The 20,376-nt window shown below is 41.9% G+C and overlaps 2 protein-coding genes across 3 annotated transcripts in view; both read right to left on the bottom strand.

The window, feature by feature from the left end:
* Window positions 1-19,971, bottom strand: part of LOC310862249 (oxysterol-binding protein-related protein 2-like) — a 35,888-nt gene extending 15,917 nt beyond the window's left edge. For both annotated transcript variants that reach the window (XR_014569544.1, XM_083770057.1), the window contains exons 1-10: window positions 19,899-19,971; window positions 17,354-17,489; window positions 16,017-16,122; window positions 14,707-14,782; window positions 12,681-12,815; window positions 9,801-9,898; window positions 7,404-7,586; window positions 4,916-5,017; window positions 2,806-2,895; window positions 101-224 (exon numbers count right to left, since the gene is read on the bottom strand). Coding sequence is in view for 1 of the 2 variants with exons in the window: in XM_083770057.1 (XP_083626183.1) it covers window positions 101-224; window positions 2,806-2,895; window positions 4,916-5,017; window positions 7,404-7,586; window positions 9,801-9,898; window positions 12,681-12,815; window positions 14,707-14,782; window positions 16,017-16,122; window positions 17,354-17,390 (951 nt within the window). In the remaining variant the exon portion in view is untranslated. The remainder of the gene's footprint in view (window positions 1-100; window positions 225-2,805; window positions 2,896-4,915; window positions 5,018-7,403; window positions 7,587-9,800; window positions 9,899-12,680; window positions 12,816-14,706; window positions 14,783-16,016; window positions 16,123-17,353; window positions 17,490-19,898) is intronic.
* Window positions 1-20,376, bottom strand: part of LOC310862217 (ubiquitin-conjugating enzyme E2 variant 1) — a 199,878-nt gene that overhangs the window by 71,390 nt on the left and 108,112 nt on the right. The window lies entirely within an intron of this gene.

Below are 20,376 nucleotides of genomic sequence, written 5' to 3'. Positions count from 1 at the left end.
CAGCGCCACAACAGGCCATTATATGAATTTTCAGGAAATCCCGATTTCCTTAGTGGCTTCACAAAATATCTGTCTGACTGCCCCCCTGGTCATTACTCACCTGTCTCTGCTTTTTAGAGTCTCCAGTCTTCTTTTCTGTTTTCTTGTGTGTCTCATAGGTCTTGGGGTCCACACAGTACAGGCACTCCGTCCACTTTCCATACACCACATACCGCTTCTTCTTGCTGATATATTTAAAATATAATAAACAATGGGTTGGGTTTTAGCCCATTTAAACCACTTCCACCATTATTTTATACTTATTCAAAAGTCATGATATGAGCTTGTAGATCTTCTATTTTTGAAAAATCGATATTTGACAACTCTTTGGCCCCTTTTCCACCGGTTGGTTCCCAATGGGAACCGGTTCAGTTCTTTTTGGTTTTTAGTCCATGAGCCAGAGCTCCAAAATTGGAACGTAAATTATGAATTGAGTGGGAAAAACCATACCTATAATTATTAGATTGTTATCACCATGAAACTTCCCCAATTGAGTACTTACACGAAGACAGTGATTTATTGTACAAATTTAACATGTTTAAGTATGCAAATGAGGCATTATGTAGGAAAATATGCAAAATAATCGAAAATATGAAATAGCTACTACTGTGGAAGGGTTATCATGTATTAATTTACTTGTATTGATCCTACAAAAACAATTTAATATAGGTCTAGTTTTTCCCACCAATTTTGGAGCTCTGGCTCATGGACTAAGGTCGCATTCATACCAGAGAGCTTTGCTGCGATTAAAACGAATCCTGCTGCGCATTGTCAGAAAGTGCGCTTCGTTTGGCAGGTGTGAAGGCTCATTCGAATCCTAATGCGCAGCAAATAACCGCATTTTACTCCGCCAAAAAACGTGGGTTTCGCTTCGCTTCGAATCGCACTTGACTACGATTCGGTGCAGGTGTGAATGCAATCCGCAGTAAATAAAGGAAATGAAGCAAACATAATGTGGCGGGTGAGGAGCTGAACACAGTTGGAGACGGTTAAGGCATATTTTACGCAGCGCAAAGATGTCCCGTTACTGTGGATAGACGTGGTCGAATAAGGAGACTGAAGCCCTGATCGAAATGAGGACGTGTAGGCTACATTAATCAATTGCTTAAGAAAACACATAAAAACACTGCAGTGTATTATAGCCTACATAATATTCTGTCTGTCTGTCTGTCTGTCTGTCTGTGCGTGCCGTAAACATGGAGTGCTGTCACTGTGTGGGACTGGGGAGTTATATCAGTGCGCTCATGCAGCGCTGTGCCTCCATGCCCAAAAGAACAGTGTGTGGCGGCTGCGTGCGTAGAGAGAGAGAGAGAGAGGGGGGGGGGGTCCCAGACGGCACGACACATGCACGTTATGAGTGTAATTTTATCACCATAGATTTCACTGTGTAGGCTATAGTTTATGAACGGAACACATTGATAAAGGTCCCCCCTGCTGCGTTTCCAATTGCTGCGAATGACAGTGTGAAGGCAAACCGCAGCCAATTAAATATCCAAGAATTCCCTTTCCCCGCCCATACAAATCTGAGTCTACCGAAGTATTAGGTGAGAATGTGACCTAAGAACCAAAAAGAAGAACCAAAAACTCTCTGTGTGAGAGTTGCCAGTTTGTGAGATAAATAAGCAGTCAGGTCTAAGAAAACAAGCCAAAAAGAAGCGACTATGGAATTATTATTATTATTTTCTTTTACAAAATGTGGAATATTATTTGAAACATTTTACCAACACCACAAATCTTGTATGTATGGGGGTTCCTGGCACAAAATTATGTCTATAGGGTCCTTAGTTGGACAAATACTTTAATCTGGAGGTCCTTGACATGAAAATGTGTGGGAATCACTGGTTTAAACAATATTAGGAAACAATCCCAAATAAGCAACTACACTTTAGAAACAAGCCCAAATAAGCAACTACACTTTAGAAACAAGCCCAGATAAGCAACTACACTTTAGAAACAAGCCCAAATAAGCAACTACACTTTAGAAACAAGCCCAAATAAGCAACTACACTTTAGAAACAAGCCCAAATAAGCAACTACACTTTAGAAACAAGCCCAGATAAGCAACTACACTTTAGAAACAATCCCAAATAAGCAACTACACTTTAGAAACAAGCCCAAATAAGCAACTACACTTTAGAAACAAGCCCAAATAAGCAACTACACTTTAGAAACAAGCCCAAATAAGCAACTACACTTTAGAAACAAGCCCAAATAAGCAACTACACTTTAGAAACAAGCCCAAATAAGCAACTACCGTACACTTTAGAAACAAGCCAAAATAACAACTACACTTTTAAAAACAAGACCCAACAAAATGCAACCAGCAACTACAATTTTTTACAAGCAACTTTACAGAAAAACAAGCACAAAGTCCCCATTCTGGGAAGGAACTCCTTTTGGTGTTTTACCCCTTCAGGCCGGGAACCCATTTTGGGGTTCTGTACAGTATGTACACTGTACATTGTGTACAGTATTAAAAAAATTAAAAAGTGTGATGCTGCTATTTAATAATAAAACAACATGTGTGAGCTGTGAATCTGGGGTCTGGGAAGCTCAGAGCTGCAGCCATTGGCTCATGACACGAGCACACGACCAATGGGACAGCGCATTCAGTGTTGCTAAGATACAATATCATTTTTCGACTCATACATTTTTGAGTCGCTGTGAGTCGAACATCTTTTTTTCACATTTCTAGTACGATACAATAAATACAATCCAAATCCCCCCCCCCCCTTAAAATGTAAATATAAATAATGTAACACGTACCTCTTGTCTTGGATGTAACCCTCCACCCGGTGCAGTTCTTTTCCAAACATGCCACAGGACTTGAAGTTCAGCACACACCTATCTCCTGTACTGAAACACAATGGTATTCTGTCACTCACACACACACCTATCTCCTGTACTGGAACACAACGGTATTCTGTCACTCACACACACACACACACACCTATCTCCTGTACTGGAACACAACGGTATTCTGTCACTCACACACACACCTATCTCCTGTACTGGAACACAACGGTATTCTGTCACTCACACACACACCTATCTCCTGTACTGGAACACAACGGTATTCTGTCACTCACACACACACACACACACACACACACACACACACACACACACACACACACACACACACACACACGTCAGTTTTGGCATCACTGCACTGGCTTCCGGTTGTTTTTAGGATTGATTTTAAAATTATTTTACTTGTCTATGAAGCTCTCAATGGTCTCGCACCTTCCTACCTACATGACTGCCTGCCTAAATATGTCCCAAACCGCCCCCTAAGGTCTTCCACTGCTGGCCTGCTCGCTTTGCCTAAAAAAATGGCAACTAAAAAATACGGGGAAGCAGCTTTTTGCTTCTACGGGCCGTCGGCATGGAACAAGCTCCCACTGTACCTTCGTCAGGCAGCCTCTGTAGACATTTTTAAAGCTCAGCTCAAGACCCACTTCTACAACATTGCTTTTAATTGATCATTTATTTTTTATTTTTTTGTTATTCATGTCCTCACTGTATTGCATTACTGCTTGTTTTTTTAATGTCGTTGCCTTGCTTTTCTTTTATTCTCCATTGTTCTGTAAAGCACTTTGAGCTGCATTTCATGTCATGAAAGGTGCTATACAAATAAAGTTTTATTATTATTATTATTATTAGGCCGGTCATACTATTACATCACCACATGATCACACAATCACTGGAGATAATCGTAATTACTTTTGCCATAATCGTCACAGAATCATTTCCATGCATCTGTGTAAATTCATCTGTTAAAAGAAAATAACACCCGTGTGAACTGAGTGTTGCAACTCCCCTCTGTGTTTTAGGCCTCTAAAACCCATTCTGGGCGGGAACCCCTTTCGGTGTGCATTATGTTATATACTTTAGCTATTGAAAAATAGCAGATCTACAAGCTCACCGAGTGGCGCGCTACGAGCTTGTAGGTCTGCTATTTTTTGAAAAATCGTAAAAAATGTGGGACACATCTTTGAATATATATTCATTCAGAGCGAAAGTTTTTATTAAAAAAATTACGCCAGGCCTAAATGGGTTAATGGCAATTATTTGTATAGTCGTGACAACCCTAGATGATGTTGCTGTTGTCCCAATTTGGGCGGGAACCCCTTTTGGTGTTAGCATTATGTCACGCTTTAGCTATTTAAAAATAGCAGATCTACAAGCTCATAGCGTGCCACCGAGTGGCGCGCTATGAGCTTGTAGGTCTGCTATTTTTGAAAAATCGAAGAACGACTGACATAGAAAACATGGCTTTTCAGAAAACTGTCAGGATGTAGAAGACACTTTCAGAATCTGATCTCGGGTCAGAATGGAAAACTGTCAGGATGTAGAAGACACTTTTAGAATCTGATCTCGGGTCAGAATGGAAAACTGTCAGGATGTAGAAGACATTTATAGAATCTGATCTCGGGTCAGAATGGAAAACTGTCAGGATGTATAGAAGACACTTTTAGAATCTGATCTCAGGTCAGAATGGAAAACTGTCAGGATGTATAGAAGACACTTTCAGAATCTGATCTCGGGTCAGAATGGAAAACTGTCAGGATGTATAGAAGACACTTTTAGAATCTGATCTCGGGTCAGAATGGAAAACTGTCAGGATGTGTAGAAGACACTTTCAGAATCTGATCTCGGGTCAGAATGGAAAACTGTCAGGATGTATAGAAGACACTTTTAGAATCTGATCTCGGGTCAGAATGGAAAACTGTCAGGATGTATAGAAGACACTTTTAGAATCTGATCTCGGGTCAGAATGGAAAACTGTCAGGATGTAGAAGACATTTATAGAATCTGATCTCGGGTCAGAATGGGTTATTGTCCTTTCTGATGATGCAATAACAGTACCTACCTGTGGTTGACCAGGTCCACGGTGCCATACTGCTCGATCCACATCTTCCCCAGGATGTGCACGCAGCACATCGGGTTGGTCCACGTGTACGCTTCCTTGTGTCTGTCAATTCACACAGGTGTTATTGGTTTCGATTGATTGAGATATCTATTAAAGGGACACTTCACCCTTTTTGCAAAAAAAATATATGTTAATGACGTTTAGAAGCTTTAGAACACTTTCCTGGGGGTCTTTATGTGTGTAATATGTGGTTTTAGATATTTTAGATTGTAGCAGTGAGCCCGGTGTCTCTGATGTCATGGACACTGGTCTCACTACCTCCCTGGACTACAATTCCCATAATTATTTGGTGCGCTGCTCCTCCTTGTGGATAGGGGAAGAGATGTCTTACTGAGACAAATGTAGTCCAGGAAGGAAGTGAGCCCAGTGTCCATGACATCAGAGACACTGTGCTCACTGCTACAATCTAAAATAGCTAAAACCACATATTACACACATAAAGACCCCCAGGAAAGTGTTCTAAAGCTCCTAAACGTCATTAACATCTATGTTTTGGCAAAAAGGGTGAAGTGTCCCTTTAACCGATTCCGTACATACGACGTTGCCACACGTCATAGGATAGAGTAGATCAGAGTTCAAATGACGTGTGAGGACGTCCTAGCGACGTCCTCCCGACGTCCCAGCAACGCAGGAATATTCAGAATTTTTCTATATTTTTTTTTGGCACTTTGCCTCCCTCTGCCGTATTTTAACGCTCAGTGCAACCATTAGCTTGTTATTGACTAGCACATTAGCGAGACGACAAGCGAGACTCGTAGCTCCTAATCGAGGCGCTCTCCGTGGTGATGAATAGAGCGATATGCTGGCGCTTATTTTCTGCTCCTCATCCGTCTCTCCCGCAAAATATGAACGCTTTTTGGAGCGTAAAACAATATATTAAGATGATCGCGGATGTTGAGGTCACTTTGTAAAGTCAACTTTTTTAGGAAAGTGTTTCCGGTTCATGGCTTTCAAAGTAAAAGCGATCAGACACCTCCGGTATTCTAGCGCCTATATTTTGAAGGCAGTCGCCGTACTCAATGTGTTAACAAACAGCTTGCAGGATTACGGTACATTCCAAGCACAAGCTCAATACAAAGACTGTCAAACTGTGAGTCGGACGACCCAATTAAGCATTACACTTGTCTACTAGAGGATCCCACCGTGTTCAATTCATCGAAACATTTAGAGACGTACAAATGGACACTTCTATATAGTTAAAGAACAGAACCGGAATTCATCATAAAGGAGGCAAAAAGGGAAAAGAAACATATACAGTGAGGGGAAAAAGGTGGGGAAATATAACAACATGGATCAATGGACAGAAAGATACATGTTGGCTCAACTCCTCTCCACTCTACGCCAGCGATCTCCAACAAGAGTTATTAACCCATTTTGGGGCGGGAACCCTTTTTGGTGTTAGCATTACGCTATGCTTTAGCTATTGAAAAATAGCAGATCTAGTAGGTCTGCTATTTTTGTGAAAATAGCAGATCTACAAGCGCCACAACACGTCGATTGGCCCAGCGTTGCGAGCTTGTAAATCAGATATTTTCAGTACTTATTTTTTTTTAATTTATTTATGGAATTTCTTAGATTTGTGTGTTTGTTTTAACATAATATAAATATATATATATATTTAAACTACAAATCTTTTGAAATACATAACAAATAAATGGGATTTTTTTTTAACTCCAGTCGTGAGTCATGACCCATAAAACTTTGCCCGTGACACACAAATGAGTCCTGACCATAGACTGTAAAAAATATGGACAAAGCGTTCCCCGGGTCTAACATGGACGTAAAATGAAGCCAATAATTCCTTGCACTGTAAGTCGCCATCTTTCTAGATCCGTTCTGGCCCAGCTGGCCCATTGGCTGGCTCAGACAACGAGGCGGGACTTCCCCCCTTCTTCTCCGTTGGTTTTTATTTTGACTCGAGTGGGTGGGGGATCCCGTTCATAGACTGTAACGGTAGCCACGCCCCTCAGAACATACGCAACTTTATGGTAATTTCTTTTATAAATGGGACCATAATTTTCCAAAAAGAATATTATGACATTAGAACTGAGACTTTAAACTAGTGACTGGAAGCAGAAAGTATTCATGACCATGTTTATTAAGGTAATACAGTCTAGGTGAAGTTGGGCCCAAATACATGGACCTCTATGGGGATATGGGGTTTTTTGGGTCCAGTGACAGCGCCACAACAGGCCATTATATGAACTTTCATTTCCTTAGTGGCTTCACGAAATATCTGTCTGACTGCCCCCCTGGTCCTGACCCACTGTTTCCCCAAACAGTGGGTCAGGACCGCCACCAAGTGGCACGCTACGAGCTTGTAGGTCTGCTATTTTTGAAAAATCGAAGAACAACTGACATAGAAAACATAGCTTTTTCAGAAAACTGTCAGGATGTAGAAGACATTTTTAGTGCGCACACAACTCACTTCAGTAGCTCCAAAGTCATGGTTCCTCTGGGCTCCGCCTCGACGCTCTTCCCCCAGAACTTGAGCTTGGGGTAGATGGAGCCGTGGAACTCAAACTCCTGCTGCAAGGACTGAGCATGGAAGGCACTGACGGGAGGATGGTGGCTCACCTGCTCCGAGATCAGCCTGTACCCCTCCTCCTCCCTACAGAATAAAACCACAGCCTGTAACCGCTCCTCCTCCCTACAGAATAAAACCACAGGCTGTAAACCCTAACCTGACGCTGCCAGATCCAAGAAGCTTGCTACACAAATTTGTTTCACAGCTGTGTTGGGGAACATGGTTACCCAATACCGCCCCCATCTGGCAGAGTCAGGTTATGTAAACCCTCCTCCTCTCTACAAAATATAAAAGAACAGCCTGTAACTGTGTAACCCTCCCTCCTCCCTACAAAATAAAAGCACAGCTTGTAACTGTGTAACCCTCCCTCCTCCCTACAAAATATAAAAGCACAGCCTGTAACCCTCCTCCTCCCTACAAAATAAAAGCAAAGCTTGTAACTGTGTAGCCTGACCTAAGCAGAGACATTTCTGGCCTAGATGGGAGGGTCGCGCCTCAGAAAAGCGCGCACCCCGATTGGATCTCATCGATCTGTCCGTCACCCCCGGCCCCTCCTCTCCCCCCTAGTGCAGCGCTACGTCACATCATTTAGAGCGACGCCCACCCGGAAGGGTTGACTCCCACTTTTAGACTGGTTCAGCCCAAGGCTTTCATCTTTCGCGCAGACGAAATGAAAGCCTGGGTATCGAGGCTAGTAACTGTGTAACCCTCCTCCTCCCTACAAAATAAAAGCACAGCTTGTAACTGTGTAACCCTCCTCCTCACTGCAACATAAAGCAGTGGTTTTTAACAGTTTGACGGCCGCTAATTGTTTAATCCGGTGTTCCACCGCGCGCAAAACGCTATACACGACATTTGTTCAATGCGTTTAATTCTGCGTTTTAAAAGAATTAAAAAGAAACAGCTGATTTATCCGGGACCTGATGACGAAACCGGAAATCAAGTCATCATCTGGGCTGCTAGGGCTTCTGGGAAATTGAGCTCAATGTAAGTGGACGGGGGGGGTTTGTTTGGACTACAATGCCTCATGGAGGCGGATCCTGCAGTGCATTGTAATGGCCGCTGGTGCTGGTGATCAAAACATGCCGACGGACCATTTTTCGCCCCATTTTCTTCGTTGAAAGCTGCAAATACTTACTTATTTACTAAAGGTAATAAAACAATCTCGGCAGCGTAGAATATTTGAATTAAAGAGCGGGTAACGCGTTTTATGAAGTCAAACTGTTAACCAGCAGTCCACGGGTGGTTTTTGACGGGGTTCCAGGTGGTGATCCCCAGCTAAATGCATGGGCGGAGCTTGAGGGGGTTCAGGGGGTGCACTGGCACCCCCTGGCAAAAAAAAAAAAAAGATTTTTTTTTTTCTTTTTTTTTTTTTTTTTTTAAACTTAACTTCTGGCTTCTGACTGTAGTTTGTAATCATCTCTCTTATCATGATATGATGACTCGCTGTATGGCTGTAGTGCATGTGTGTATGTGTGTGAGCTGCTGTACTACCTAAATAACTCATTTTTAGGGGTTAGGGCATTGTAAAAACGCACACGTGCGCGCGGGTGTCGTTGGCCAAGCTGTCGCACCCCCAGGCGTCAAGTTCAAGCTCCGCCTATGGCTAAATGATGTAGTTAGTAACCAAATGGACCCTTATACTGTAAATCTTGAACTCTTAAGAGTGTTAAATGAAACCCTTACAGGTCCATTTGCTTTCATGTTACGCTCTGCATTACTTAATTTACAAGAAGTACACAATTGGAGAATGTTAAATAATTGTCATTTTGATCGTTTGCCTTGTTATCTCTCCTATGGTACCAACATCAATACAGCACGGAATTACAGTATGGACAAAATCTTATCCAATGGCGACAAAGTATTCCAGGTTTTGGGTCCGAGAGGCTAAATCTCATCAGATTGTGTTCCGTGGCTCAAATGCCCAATAAATAATTGGACCGTGATATGAAGAAGAAGACCTGGATGAAGATCTGAAGATCTGGACCTACTGGAACCACCCATCAATTAGTCGAGATGTACCAGCTGCCATTTAAAGAAACCCATGTTGTTCTTTTGCTATTTTACATGTCTAGTATGCTGAAACTGTATGAACGTGTGCATTGTTGATTGTCGTTTTCTGTATGTCTTCAGCTACCCCCAAACGCATGGTACTCCGGTTTGCACACATTCACACTCCGAGTTGGAGGGTAACAATGGAAATAAGCCCTCAAGTCTCTCAAGCTTTTGACAGATGTACATGTACTGTATAAGTGTATATGCATATTTTGCAATAAAAACATCAATCAATCAAGCTACCTTGTGAGTTCATACGTCTCCCCCAGCAACGGATTAAAGGGCTTCCCGGTCCTCTCCCACTGAGACGCCACAGAGGAGACGGCGAACGCTGCAACAAACTGTCACACAGAGACATACAACAGCAGACGCTTGGTTTTTTTTGTGAAAATAGCAGACCTACAAGCGCCACAACACGTCGATTGGCCCAGCGTTGCGAGCTTGTAAATCAGATATTTTCACTACTTTTTTTTACATTTATTTATGGAATTTCTTAGATTTGTGTGATTGTTTTAACATAATATAAAAAATATATACCGGTATATATATATATATTAAACTACAAATCTTTTGAAATACATAATAACAAATAAATGGGATTTTTTTAACTCCAGTCGTGAGTCGTGACCCATAAAACTTTGCCCGTGACACACAGATGGGTCCTGACCCACTGTTTGGGGAAACAGTGGGTCAGGTACAAGTGGTGTTGCATGTTTAAACTAACTCATTATAACATGTTAGTGATGATGCACCTTCATGCGCTCTGTGGAGTCAGACATTATAAAAGGCCTATTCATACTCATACAGTTTTAGGTGGAATCCCACAAGACCCACCATTTTCGGTGGTCACCTCATCACCTAAAACTGAAGTATGAATACATATAGTGATGTACCTTCATGTGCTCTATGGAGTCAGAGTGTCGTACCTTCATGTGTTCTATGGAGTCAGAGTGTCGTACCTTCATGTGCTCTATGGAGTCAGAGTGTCGTACCTTCATGTGTTCTATGGAGTCAGAGTGTCGTACCTTCATGTGCTCTATGGAGTCAGAGTGTCGTACCTTCATGTGCTCTATGGAGTCAGAGTGTCGTACCTTCATGTGCTCTATGGAGTCAGAGTGTCACACCTTCATGTGTTCTATGGAGTCAGAGTGTCATACCTTCATGTGTTCTATGGAGTCAGAGTGTCGTACCTTCATGTGTTCTATGGAGTCAGAGTGTCATACCTTCATGTGTTCTATGGAGTCAGAGTGTCGTACCTTCATGTGCTCTATGGAGTCAGAGTGTCGTACCTTCATGTGCTCTATGGAGTCAGAGTGTCGTACCTTCATGTGTTCTATGGAGTCAGAGTGTCATACCTTCATGTGCTCTATGGAGTCAGAGTGTCATACCTTCATGTGTTCTATGGAGTCAGAGTGTCATACCTTCATGTGCTCTATGGAGTCAGAGTGTCGTACCTTCATGTGCTCTATGGAGTCAGAGTGTCGTACCTTCATGTGCTCTATGGAGTCAGAGTGTCATACCTTCATGTGTTCTATGGAGTCAGAGTGTCGTACCTTCATGTGCTCTATGGAGTCAGAGTGTCGTACCTTCATGTGCTCTATGGAGTCAGAGTGTCGTACCTTCATGTGCTCTATGGAGTCAGAGTGTCGTACCTTCATGTGCTCTATGGAGTCAGAGTGTCATACCTTCATGTGCTCTATGGAGTCAGAGTGTCATACCTTCATGTGCTCTATGGAGTCAGAGTGTCGTACCTTCATGTGCTCTATGGAGTCAGAGTGTCATACCTTCATGTGCTCTATGGAGTCAGTGTCGTACCTTCATGTGCTCTATGGAGTCAGAGTGTCATACCTTCATGTGCTCTATGGAGTCAGAGTGTCATACCTTCATGTGCTCTATGGAGTCAGTGTCGTACCTTCATGTGCTCTATGGAGTCAGAGTGTCATACCTTCATGTGCTCTATGGAGTCAGAGTGTCGTACCTTCATGTGCTCTATGGAGTCAGAGTGTCGTACCTTCATGTGCTCTATGGAGTCAGAGTGTCGTACCTTCATGTGCTCTATGGAGTCAGAGTGTCATACCTTCATGTGCTCTATGGAGTCAGAGTGTCGTACCTTCATGTGCTCTATGGAGTCAGAGTGTCATACCTTCATGTGCTCTATGGAGTCAGTGTCGTACCTTCATGTGCTCTATGGAGTCAGAGTGTCGTACCTTCATGTGCTCTATGGAGTCAGAGTGTCATACCTTCATGTGCTCTATGGAGTCAGAGTGTCATACCTTCATGTGCTCTATGGAGTCAGAGTGTCGTACCTTCATGTGTTCTATGGAGTCAGAGTGTCATACCTTCATGTGCTCTATGGAGTCAGTGTCGTACCTTCATGTGCTCTATGGAGTCAGAGTGTCATACCTTCATGTGCTCTATGGAGTCAGAGTGTCATACCTTCATGTGCTCTATGGAGTCAGTGTCGTACCTTCATGTGCTCTATGGAGTCAGAGTGTCATACCTTCATGTGCTCTATGGAGTCAGAGTGTCGTACCTTCATGTGCTCTATGGAGTCAGAGTGTCGTACCTTCATGTGCTCTATGGAGTCAGAGTGTCGTACCTTCATGTGCTCTATGGAGTCAGAGTGTCATACCTTCATGTGCTCTATGGAGTCAGAGTGTCGTACCTTCATGTGCTCTATGGAGTCAGAGTGTCATACCTTCATGTGCTCTATGGAGTCAGTGTCGTACCTTCATGTGCTCTATGGAGTCAGAGTGTCGTACCTTCATGTGCTCTATGGAGTCAGAGTGTCATACCTTCATGTGCTCTATGGAGTCAGAGTGTCATACCTTCATGTGCTCTATGGAGTCAGAGTGTCGTACCTTCATGTGCTCTATGGAGTCAGAGTGTCGTACCTTCATGTGCTCTATGGAGTCAGAGTGTCGTACCTTCATGTGCTATATGGAGTCAGAGTGTCATACCTTCATGTGCTCTATGGAGTCAGAGTGTCGTACCTTCATGTGCTCTATGGAGTCAGAGTGTCGTACCTTCATGTGCTCTATGGAGTCAGAGTGTCGTACCTTCATGTGCTCTATGGAGTCAGAGTTTCATACCTTCATGCTCTCTATGGAGTCAGTGTCGTACCTTCATGCGCTCTATGGAGTCAGACATGGTGCAGGCCTTCAGGATGAGCTGGGTGTGCTCCATGTACTCACACAGTCTCTGGAGGAAACTCAGAGGCTCGTTGAAGGACACTGGCATTGCTATTTTGGACAGCTCCTGTGTGATAATGAAAGGATAACACGGCGCCCTTGCAGCGCAATCCCACAAGACAGCATCTCTCTTGCTTTCATCCACGACCACTACTACTCTTAACCCATTTAGGCCTGACGAAATTTGTCTTCTAAATCCTGATTTTCTGAAATACCAGTGGTTCTCAATATTTCATGTCAAGGAACCCAAAAATGGTATGTAAGAGGCCGCTGAACCCCATCTAAAAATATGTTGTTCCAGGGACCCCCCCCAGAAGCAAAGATTTGAGTTAAAAACGTTCGTTCTGATAAAAAACATCGCTACGAGCTTGTAGATCTTCTATTTTTCAATAGCTTTGAAAAAACATTTGATTTGAATGTTTGTCATTTCTCTATAGCTAGACAAGAAACTGATCTTGAACAGGATATAGATTTTCAGTATTTCAGCCATTAAGAAAATCAAAGTTCACTTCTAGTTAAAGGAGAATTCCATACTAAAAGGCTTTCTTACCTTTCTTTGTAGTCGTTACGTCCCCAAAAAAAGAGGTCCAGGTGTTATTTTGTGAAAAAGCTCCTTATTGGCTATTTCCCCTACCATAAGCCCTAAATGAATTGCATTGAATTGAATGGGAATTGAATGGGGCTATGGGGTGTTGTGCTAATTCACTTATTTCCATCGCTGAAAATTATAATTTCTTTGTCCTCTCTTCATAATGTAAATATTATCCCAAGCGGCACACTTTACTACTTCTTTCGATGGAAATAAGCGAATTAGCATAACACCCCATAGCCCCATTCAATTCCCATTCAATGCAATGCAATTCATTGAGGGCTTATGGTAGGGAAAATATCCAATAAGGAGTTTTTGCACAAAAAAACACCTGGACCTCTTTGATGGGGACGTAACAACTACAAAGGTAAGAAAGATAAGAAAGCATTCTAGCATGGAATTCTCCTTTAAAGTGCCATTCACACTGAGCACTATAATGATATCGTTCACTGTTGTCTTATGAAATGAAAAAATATATACAAATGCAACATTTTCTAATAAGAGATGATTGCATAGTGCAGACTACAGCGTCAGTACAGAGGGTGTTTAACCCATGTAGGCCTGATGTCGAAATTTTAAAAATGTCTTCTAAATCTTGACAGTTCTCTGAAATACCTATGTTTCTATATCAGTGGTGCTCAATATTTCATGTCAAGGACCCCAAAAATTATATGAAATTGGCCGCCGACCGCCATATGAAAATATGTTGTTCCAGCCCCCCGACCCCCCGACCCCCCCGGAAGCAAAGATTTGAGTTAAAAACGTTGGCTCTGAAAGATATATTCAAAGATTTGCGCCACATTTTCACGATTTTTCAAAAATAGCAGACCTACTTGTAGATCTGCTATTTTTCATGCTTAAAGGGACACTTCACCCTTTTTGCAAAAAAATATATGTTAATGACGTTTAGAAGCTTTAGAACACTTTCCTGGAGATCTTTATGTGTGTAATATGTGGTTTTAGATATTTTAGATTGTAGCAGTGAGCCTGTTGTCTCTGATGTCATGGACACTGGGCTCACTTCCTTCCTGGACTACATGTTGTCTCAGTAAGACAGCTCTCCCCCTATCCACAAGGAGGAGCAGTGCGCCAAATAATTATTGGAATTGTAGTCCAGGAAGGTAGTGAGACCAGTGTCCATGACATCAGAGACAACAGGCTCACTGCTACAATCTAAAATAACTAAAACCACATATTACACACATAAATACCCCCAGGAAAGTGATCTAAAGCTTCTAAACGTCATTAACATATATTTTTTTGCAAAAAGGGTGAAGTGTCCCTTTAAAACATTGCGGAACCCCAGGGTGCCGTGCCACAGCACCCACTTTGAGAAAGCCTTGCTATAAGGCTGTGCTACTATACTCACCATGCCCATACATTTCTTCAGCATGTTCCACACACTGAAGTTGTTCCTGCAGATCATCGGAGCGGGCAAAGCTTTCCTGGTTCACATTCAAAACACAACTATGAGTGACTGTATATAATATATAGAAAAAGTAGAGAGTAAAAATAAAGCAATCGACATTTAACCAGGCCGGCTATGGAAAGGCCCGTTTAAAAAAAGGTGAGTATTCAACAGTCCTTTGAAAAAGTCCACAGAATCCACTGTTCTTAGGTGAAGTGGGAGCTCATTCCATAGCCTATAGGGCCAAAATCTGCAACCTGGACCTGGTCAGCAACCTAGCAGCTGTATTCTGAACTAGTTACAGGCGATCTAATGCGGTTTTAGACAGACAGGTAAACAGAGAATTACTAATAATCAAGACGTGATGACACAAATGCATGGATAATAGTTTCTAACTCCGGGTGTGAAACAACTGATCTTAGTTTGGCAATGTTACCAAGGTGATAAAAGCAGGTGCGCGATACAGAATTAACGTGTTTGTCTAAAAGCATGGACTGATCTAAAATAATGCCAAGGTTTCTGGGGTTGGTGCATATATGTTCTGTTTTAATGACCCAAGGCGATCGGCAACGTCTGCAGCAACCCTACTCGGGGCAACAATTAGAACTTCTGTTTTGTCTGGATTCAGTTGCAAGAAGTTGCTCGACATCCAATTATTGATGGCAGTAACACATTCATGGAGTATTGGTGATCATATTATTATCCATCTTATCTGGTTTGAAAGAACAGTATAATTGAAATGAAATTGGCTCATAAAACAAGCACATAATCACACGTCTCAAGGCAAAATAATGCACAGGTCCCAGGTTTGAGTCACGGGTACTACTCCATAAAATGCAGCTTTAAATTAACCCATTTTGGACTAAAAAAAAGGCTTCTAAATCAAAAAAGAAATCTGAAAAACCCATGTTTCTACGTCAGCGGTGCTCAACCTTTTTCCTGTCAAGGACCCCCAGAATTATCTCTATTGGGCCACGGACCCCCATCTCAAAATATGTAGTTCCAGGGACCCCCCAGAAGCCAATATTTTGGTAAAAATGTTCGCTCTGAAATATATATTCAATGATTTGCGCCACATTTTAACGACTTTTCAAAAATAGCTAAATTATAACATAATGTTTAAAACACCAAAAGGGGTTCCCGCCCCAAAATGGGTTAACACTGGTATTTATTTTGTGCCACAGCGGTAAAGTAGCTGTCCACCCCCCAGGGTTAAAATCCACCGTGTCATTAATGAATTCACGATGTTTAAAAACATCAAAGAGTCTCACCTGCGCTGCCACTGTCCGTTCTCCTGCGTTGTGGCGTGTTTACTGTTAAACACCTGAGCATCTTTAAAACTGACCTCCCCCTCGCCGGAATCGTCAGACTCCAGTCCTGGAATATGTCACGACAAAAAGGAAGTCATGTTGTCAACATGCAGTGGCGTGCACAGATAGACACTAGGGGGTGCTAGAGCACCCCCTGCCTTTTTGGCAATGTGCTCTTAAAAATATATATATATCTTTTTTTTCTTAATTTGTAGTGTGTGGACCATGGTGACATTGATCAAATCTTGATTAAAAAACGCTTCTACTATATTATTTAGGCCCCCACAATCTAAAGCTATGTTTCTATGTCAGTGGTTCTTCGATAATAAAAATAAATAGCAGACCTACAAGCTCGTAGCGCGCCACCGAGCTTGTAGATCTGCTATTTTTCAATAGCTAAAGCATACCATAATGCTAACACCAAAATGGGTTCCCGCCCCAAAATGGGTTAAGGCAACCAGCCGGTTCCACGCGCTGCACAAGGTGCCCTTTTTTTTCACTTGAGCACCTGCCCCTCTAAATGTCTGTGCACGCCACTGTCAACATGTCAACGATGTCATCCGTCACATGCTCACACGTGTGCCTGTGCAGACTCTACTCCACCAGACTGTGTAACAAGTCATGTATAGAAGTGGAGCAGAAACCTCTTATCTCCATATTTTAACCCGTAAATTAACACCCTACTTCAGAGGGTTTTCAACTGGTGGTCCCGGGGGACCACTGGTGGTCCGTGAAGGTATTGCATGTGGTCCCTTTGCCATGCATTTAGTATAATTTTTATCGACCACTAGTTGGAGAAACGAACTAGTTCATTAAGTGACCTGGTGATGTATGATGACATCAATGTCAGTTACTGGGGAAGTCGGATGTCAAGAACTTCCACAGAAAGGGAGTTTGAATGTCAAGGGAAAGTGAACCGGATTGACTGGTTGAGTCTATTAGGAAATGCCCATATAATCATGCAATCACATGTGTCTGCCATCTATGAGTTTAATATGGAAGGTTAAGAGAACAGAATAAGGGCAACCATGGGAAAGGAAATAAGGAATAGCTCCGGACGACTAGCATTATGCCAGTTAAATTACTGACTGTTAAGGGCTTGATTTAATTCACCTCAAATTAACAAATGTGTTATTAATTTTAATATCCCCTCACCCAACAAAACAGTGGTCCCCAGGTTGATTCTTAGTCAGCGTGGTGGTCCCTGGTTCATAAGCAGTTGAAAACCCCTGCCCTACTTGATCATATACTACAGTGTCACAGCTGTAACAATCTTTTAAGTTTGACATCCGACTCACCTGTCTCAGCATCGTAGAACTCCTCTTCACTGGTCATAACTTTGATGTTGTCATCTACCACCCTCACGAATGCAGCATCACACCGTTTGTAAAGTTACGTTCTCGTCTACCAGGCTCTTGAATGCAGCATCACAGCCTGCAAAGAACAGGCAGCTTCTTACTGCACAGCAGTGGTGGTTGGAAAGTAACTTTTACTTTAACTTTACCTGAGCATTTACTCGTTATCTGACAGCATTAGTCCCTGGTTACTTTGCAGATTTACCATAGAGTATTATTACAAAACGACCTATTTTATATTTAGGATGTTCGGAAGTAGACAATCTTTAAGTACAAGCTCACAACGCATCACGATGAGACAAGCTTGTAAGCACTTGGGCAGCTAATAAGCTATATAGACCAAAATCATCACGACATCACGTCTTCAGTATCAGTACCACACCCAAGAAATATTTCCGTGTAGATGGCAGGTTTTGCAGCGTTGGCACAACTTGGCAGCATTGGCAGCGTTGCATTGGAGCAGTATTATTATTCATTAGCCTTATTTCTGGAGGACTTGTATATAAATATTGTTATTGACTATTGAAAATATATTAGTTTGTTGCAAATATTGACAGGTTGACAAACTACTACTACTAGACACAGCTTATGTTCTGGACACTTTTATTTTACATTGTGAAAACATCCCTAGACATTACTAACTGGAAATACCAGTTTGTTACATTCAAACATTGTAATCTAGACCAGATCACTGGGTCGGTAGTCAGGACCCATCTTTGGGTCACGTTACAAAGTGCATGGGTCACGAATAAATATATAATTTTTTTCTCTTTCATACATTTAACAAATCTAATCATTTCCATAAAATGTAGGTTCAATTAGTAGTTAGTAGTGAATTAGTAGTGAAAAAGTTTGTCACTAGTTTGGGCCCCGGGAAAACATCTAATTCATTATTTTCTGGGTCTTGACTCTCGAGTTAAAATGTTGGGAACAACTGGTTAGCTGAATGGGTAGAGGCCACTTGGGATTGGGAAACAGGAGGTCCCTGGTTCGATTCCCAGCCTCAGTGTATTGGTCCCTGACCAATACACTGGACCCCTGACTGTAACAGACTATTCTTTTTATTCTGTGGTATCTATACTCAAGTAAATCTGAGCAGTTCTCAAACACTTTCATGTCAAGGACCCGTAATCTGACAATTATTAGACCTTGGACCCCCATTTGAAAATGAGGGTCAGTGTTGATTTGGTCAACTAAAGCTTTGACAAAAATGTTTTTATTTTTGTCACTGACAAATCTAAATAAAAACGTAATTAAAGACCTTGATTTTACCCTCAGAGAAGGGTTCGCACAGACTCAGACCTCTGGGTCTGAGTAGAACGGACTATAGCACGTGAAGGGGATCACTTTGGGTGGACTTTGTAAACAGTGGTATGGTGTTATTTAATATCACAGCGCAATAATCATCCTGAACTGTGGAGGGCAGTTATACACAACAGCGTCAACACTGCCGGAAATCCCAACAGAAGAAGAAGAACAAATAAAAACTAGACTAAAATGTTAGGGAGTGACGACTAGTGGAGAAGAGATCCAGTAGAACTAAAAGACAAGTAATTTTATGCTATTTAAATAAAATAGCAGATCTACAAGCTCACAACCCATCATGCCAACGTCGTGTGAGCTAGATCGGCTATTTTCAGCATGCAACCCAAGTCTAAAACCAGCCTTTACGACGCCATCAAGGCACAGCCAAAATACATTTTAGTCGACAAATTCAAGTCGACTAAAATCTTACGATGTGACTTATGATCTTACGATATTCTATAAAACACTAAAACATTTCAGATGACTAAAATTTGACTAAAACTGAAGTGGAATTTTATTAAAAAGTATATGACTAAAACTACGGTAAATCAAGATTCAAAATCAACACTGACCAGGACTCAATTAAAACTATTTGTATTTTTAGATTATAGAATCACAATATAATAATAATCATAACTCAATCAATAATGATCTGAAGAGTATCCTTATACATTCTCTCGTCAGACTAAATCACTTCTGTTACTTCTCTGCTAACCAGTGAAAGAATAGAGAAATTAAAACTGTGTTTTCTTTTCTTATGTGTTGCTGGGGACCCTCTGGAACCCCCTCCAGGACCCATGGGAGACCCAGGACCACACTTTGAGAACCACTGCCACACAACACACACAGTCAACCAAGACACGCGCACGCACGCACGCACCCACCAACAACAACAAGACCTTCTGGTAGTTAAAAACAAAAACGTGGTTTCTGTGACATTGAATAAATAACAAATAACTCTCTCTGTCTGCCTGTCGCTGTTGTTAGCTTTAACTAGTTAGCGTTAGCAGTTAGCTCTAAGTAGTGCCACTGACCCAATAAGTTACCCAACAACAACCTCAGCTGACGAGTATATTATTAGATTGTGTAAACATGATCAACACAGTAACACTGACACGTGCATATTAACGAAGGCATGTGGTGTAAACAACATGTAGATAGATCGATAGATTAAAAAAAATACCTGCCGTGTGGGGAGGAGGAGGAGGAGGTCACAACAAAATGTTTAAAATATTATATTACCGATTGACTTGCTGGGCGGAAGGGGGCGGCAAGGGCACTATGATTGACGCGTCTGTCGGCCAAAGAAATTGAGAGCAATTCGCCTTTTGTTGCTGGTCGCTGATCCGGTCTGGGTCCAGAATGGATACGGAAACTGTTGTGTGTCTCATAATGCGAACTAGCTTTCCCTTTGATCCTTTCCCTCCGAATGACCGGAAACATTTGAAAATTGTGGGAGGCTCTAACACTTTTAGACAGTTTATGCTCAAAGAGTACGTTTACTCAAGTACAATTTTGATTTTTCTTTTGTTGTTGTTGTTGTTGTTGTTGTTGTTGTTGTTTTTTGTTTACTTTCCAATTTTCAGTACTTTTACTTCTACTCTGAGTCTGAGTCTCCACTAGGCTACATCCTAGTCTCTCAATCAAGACAGAGTCGCTGT

The sequence above is a fragment of the Protomyctophum parallelum genome, assembly GCF_964188405.1.
Source record: "Protomyctophum parallelum genome assembly, chromosome: 7".
Taxonomy (NCBI): Eukaryota; Metazoa; Chordata; class Actinopteri; order Myctophiformes; family Myctophidae; genus Protomyctophum; species Protomyctophum parallelum.
The sequence above is the reverse complement of the archived record's forward strand: the minus strand, read 5'-3'. Positions and strand labels throughout refer to the sequence as shown.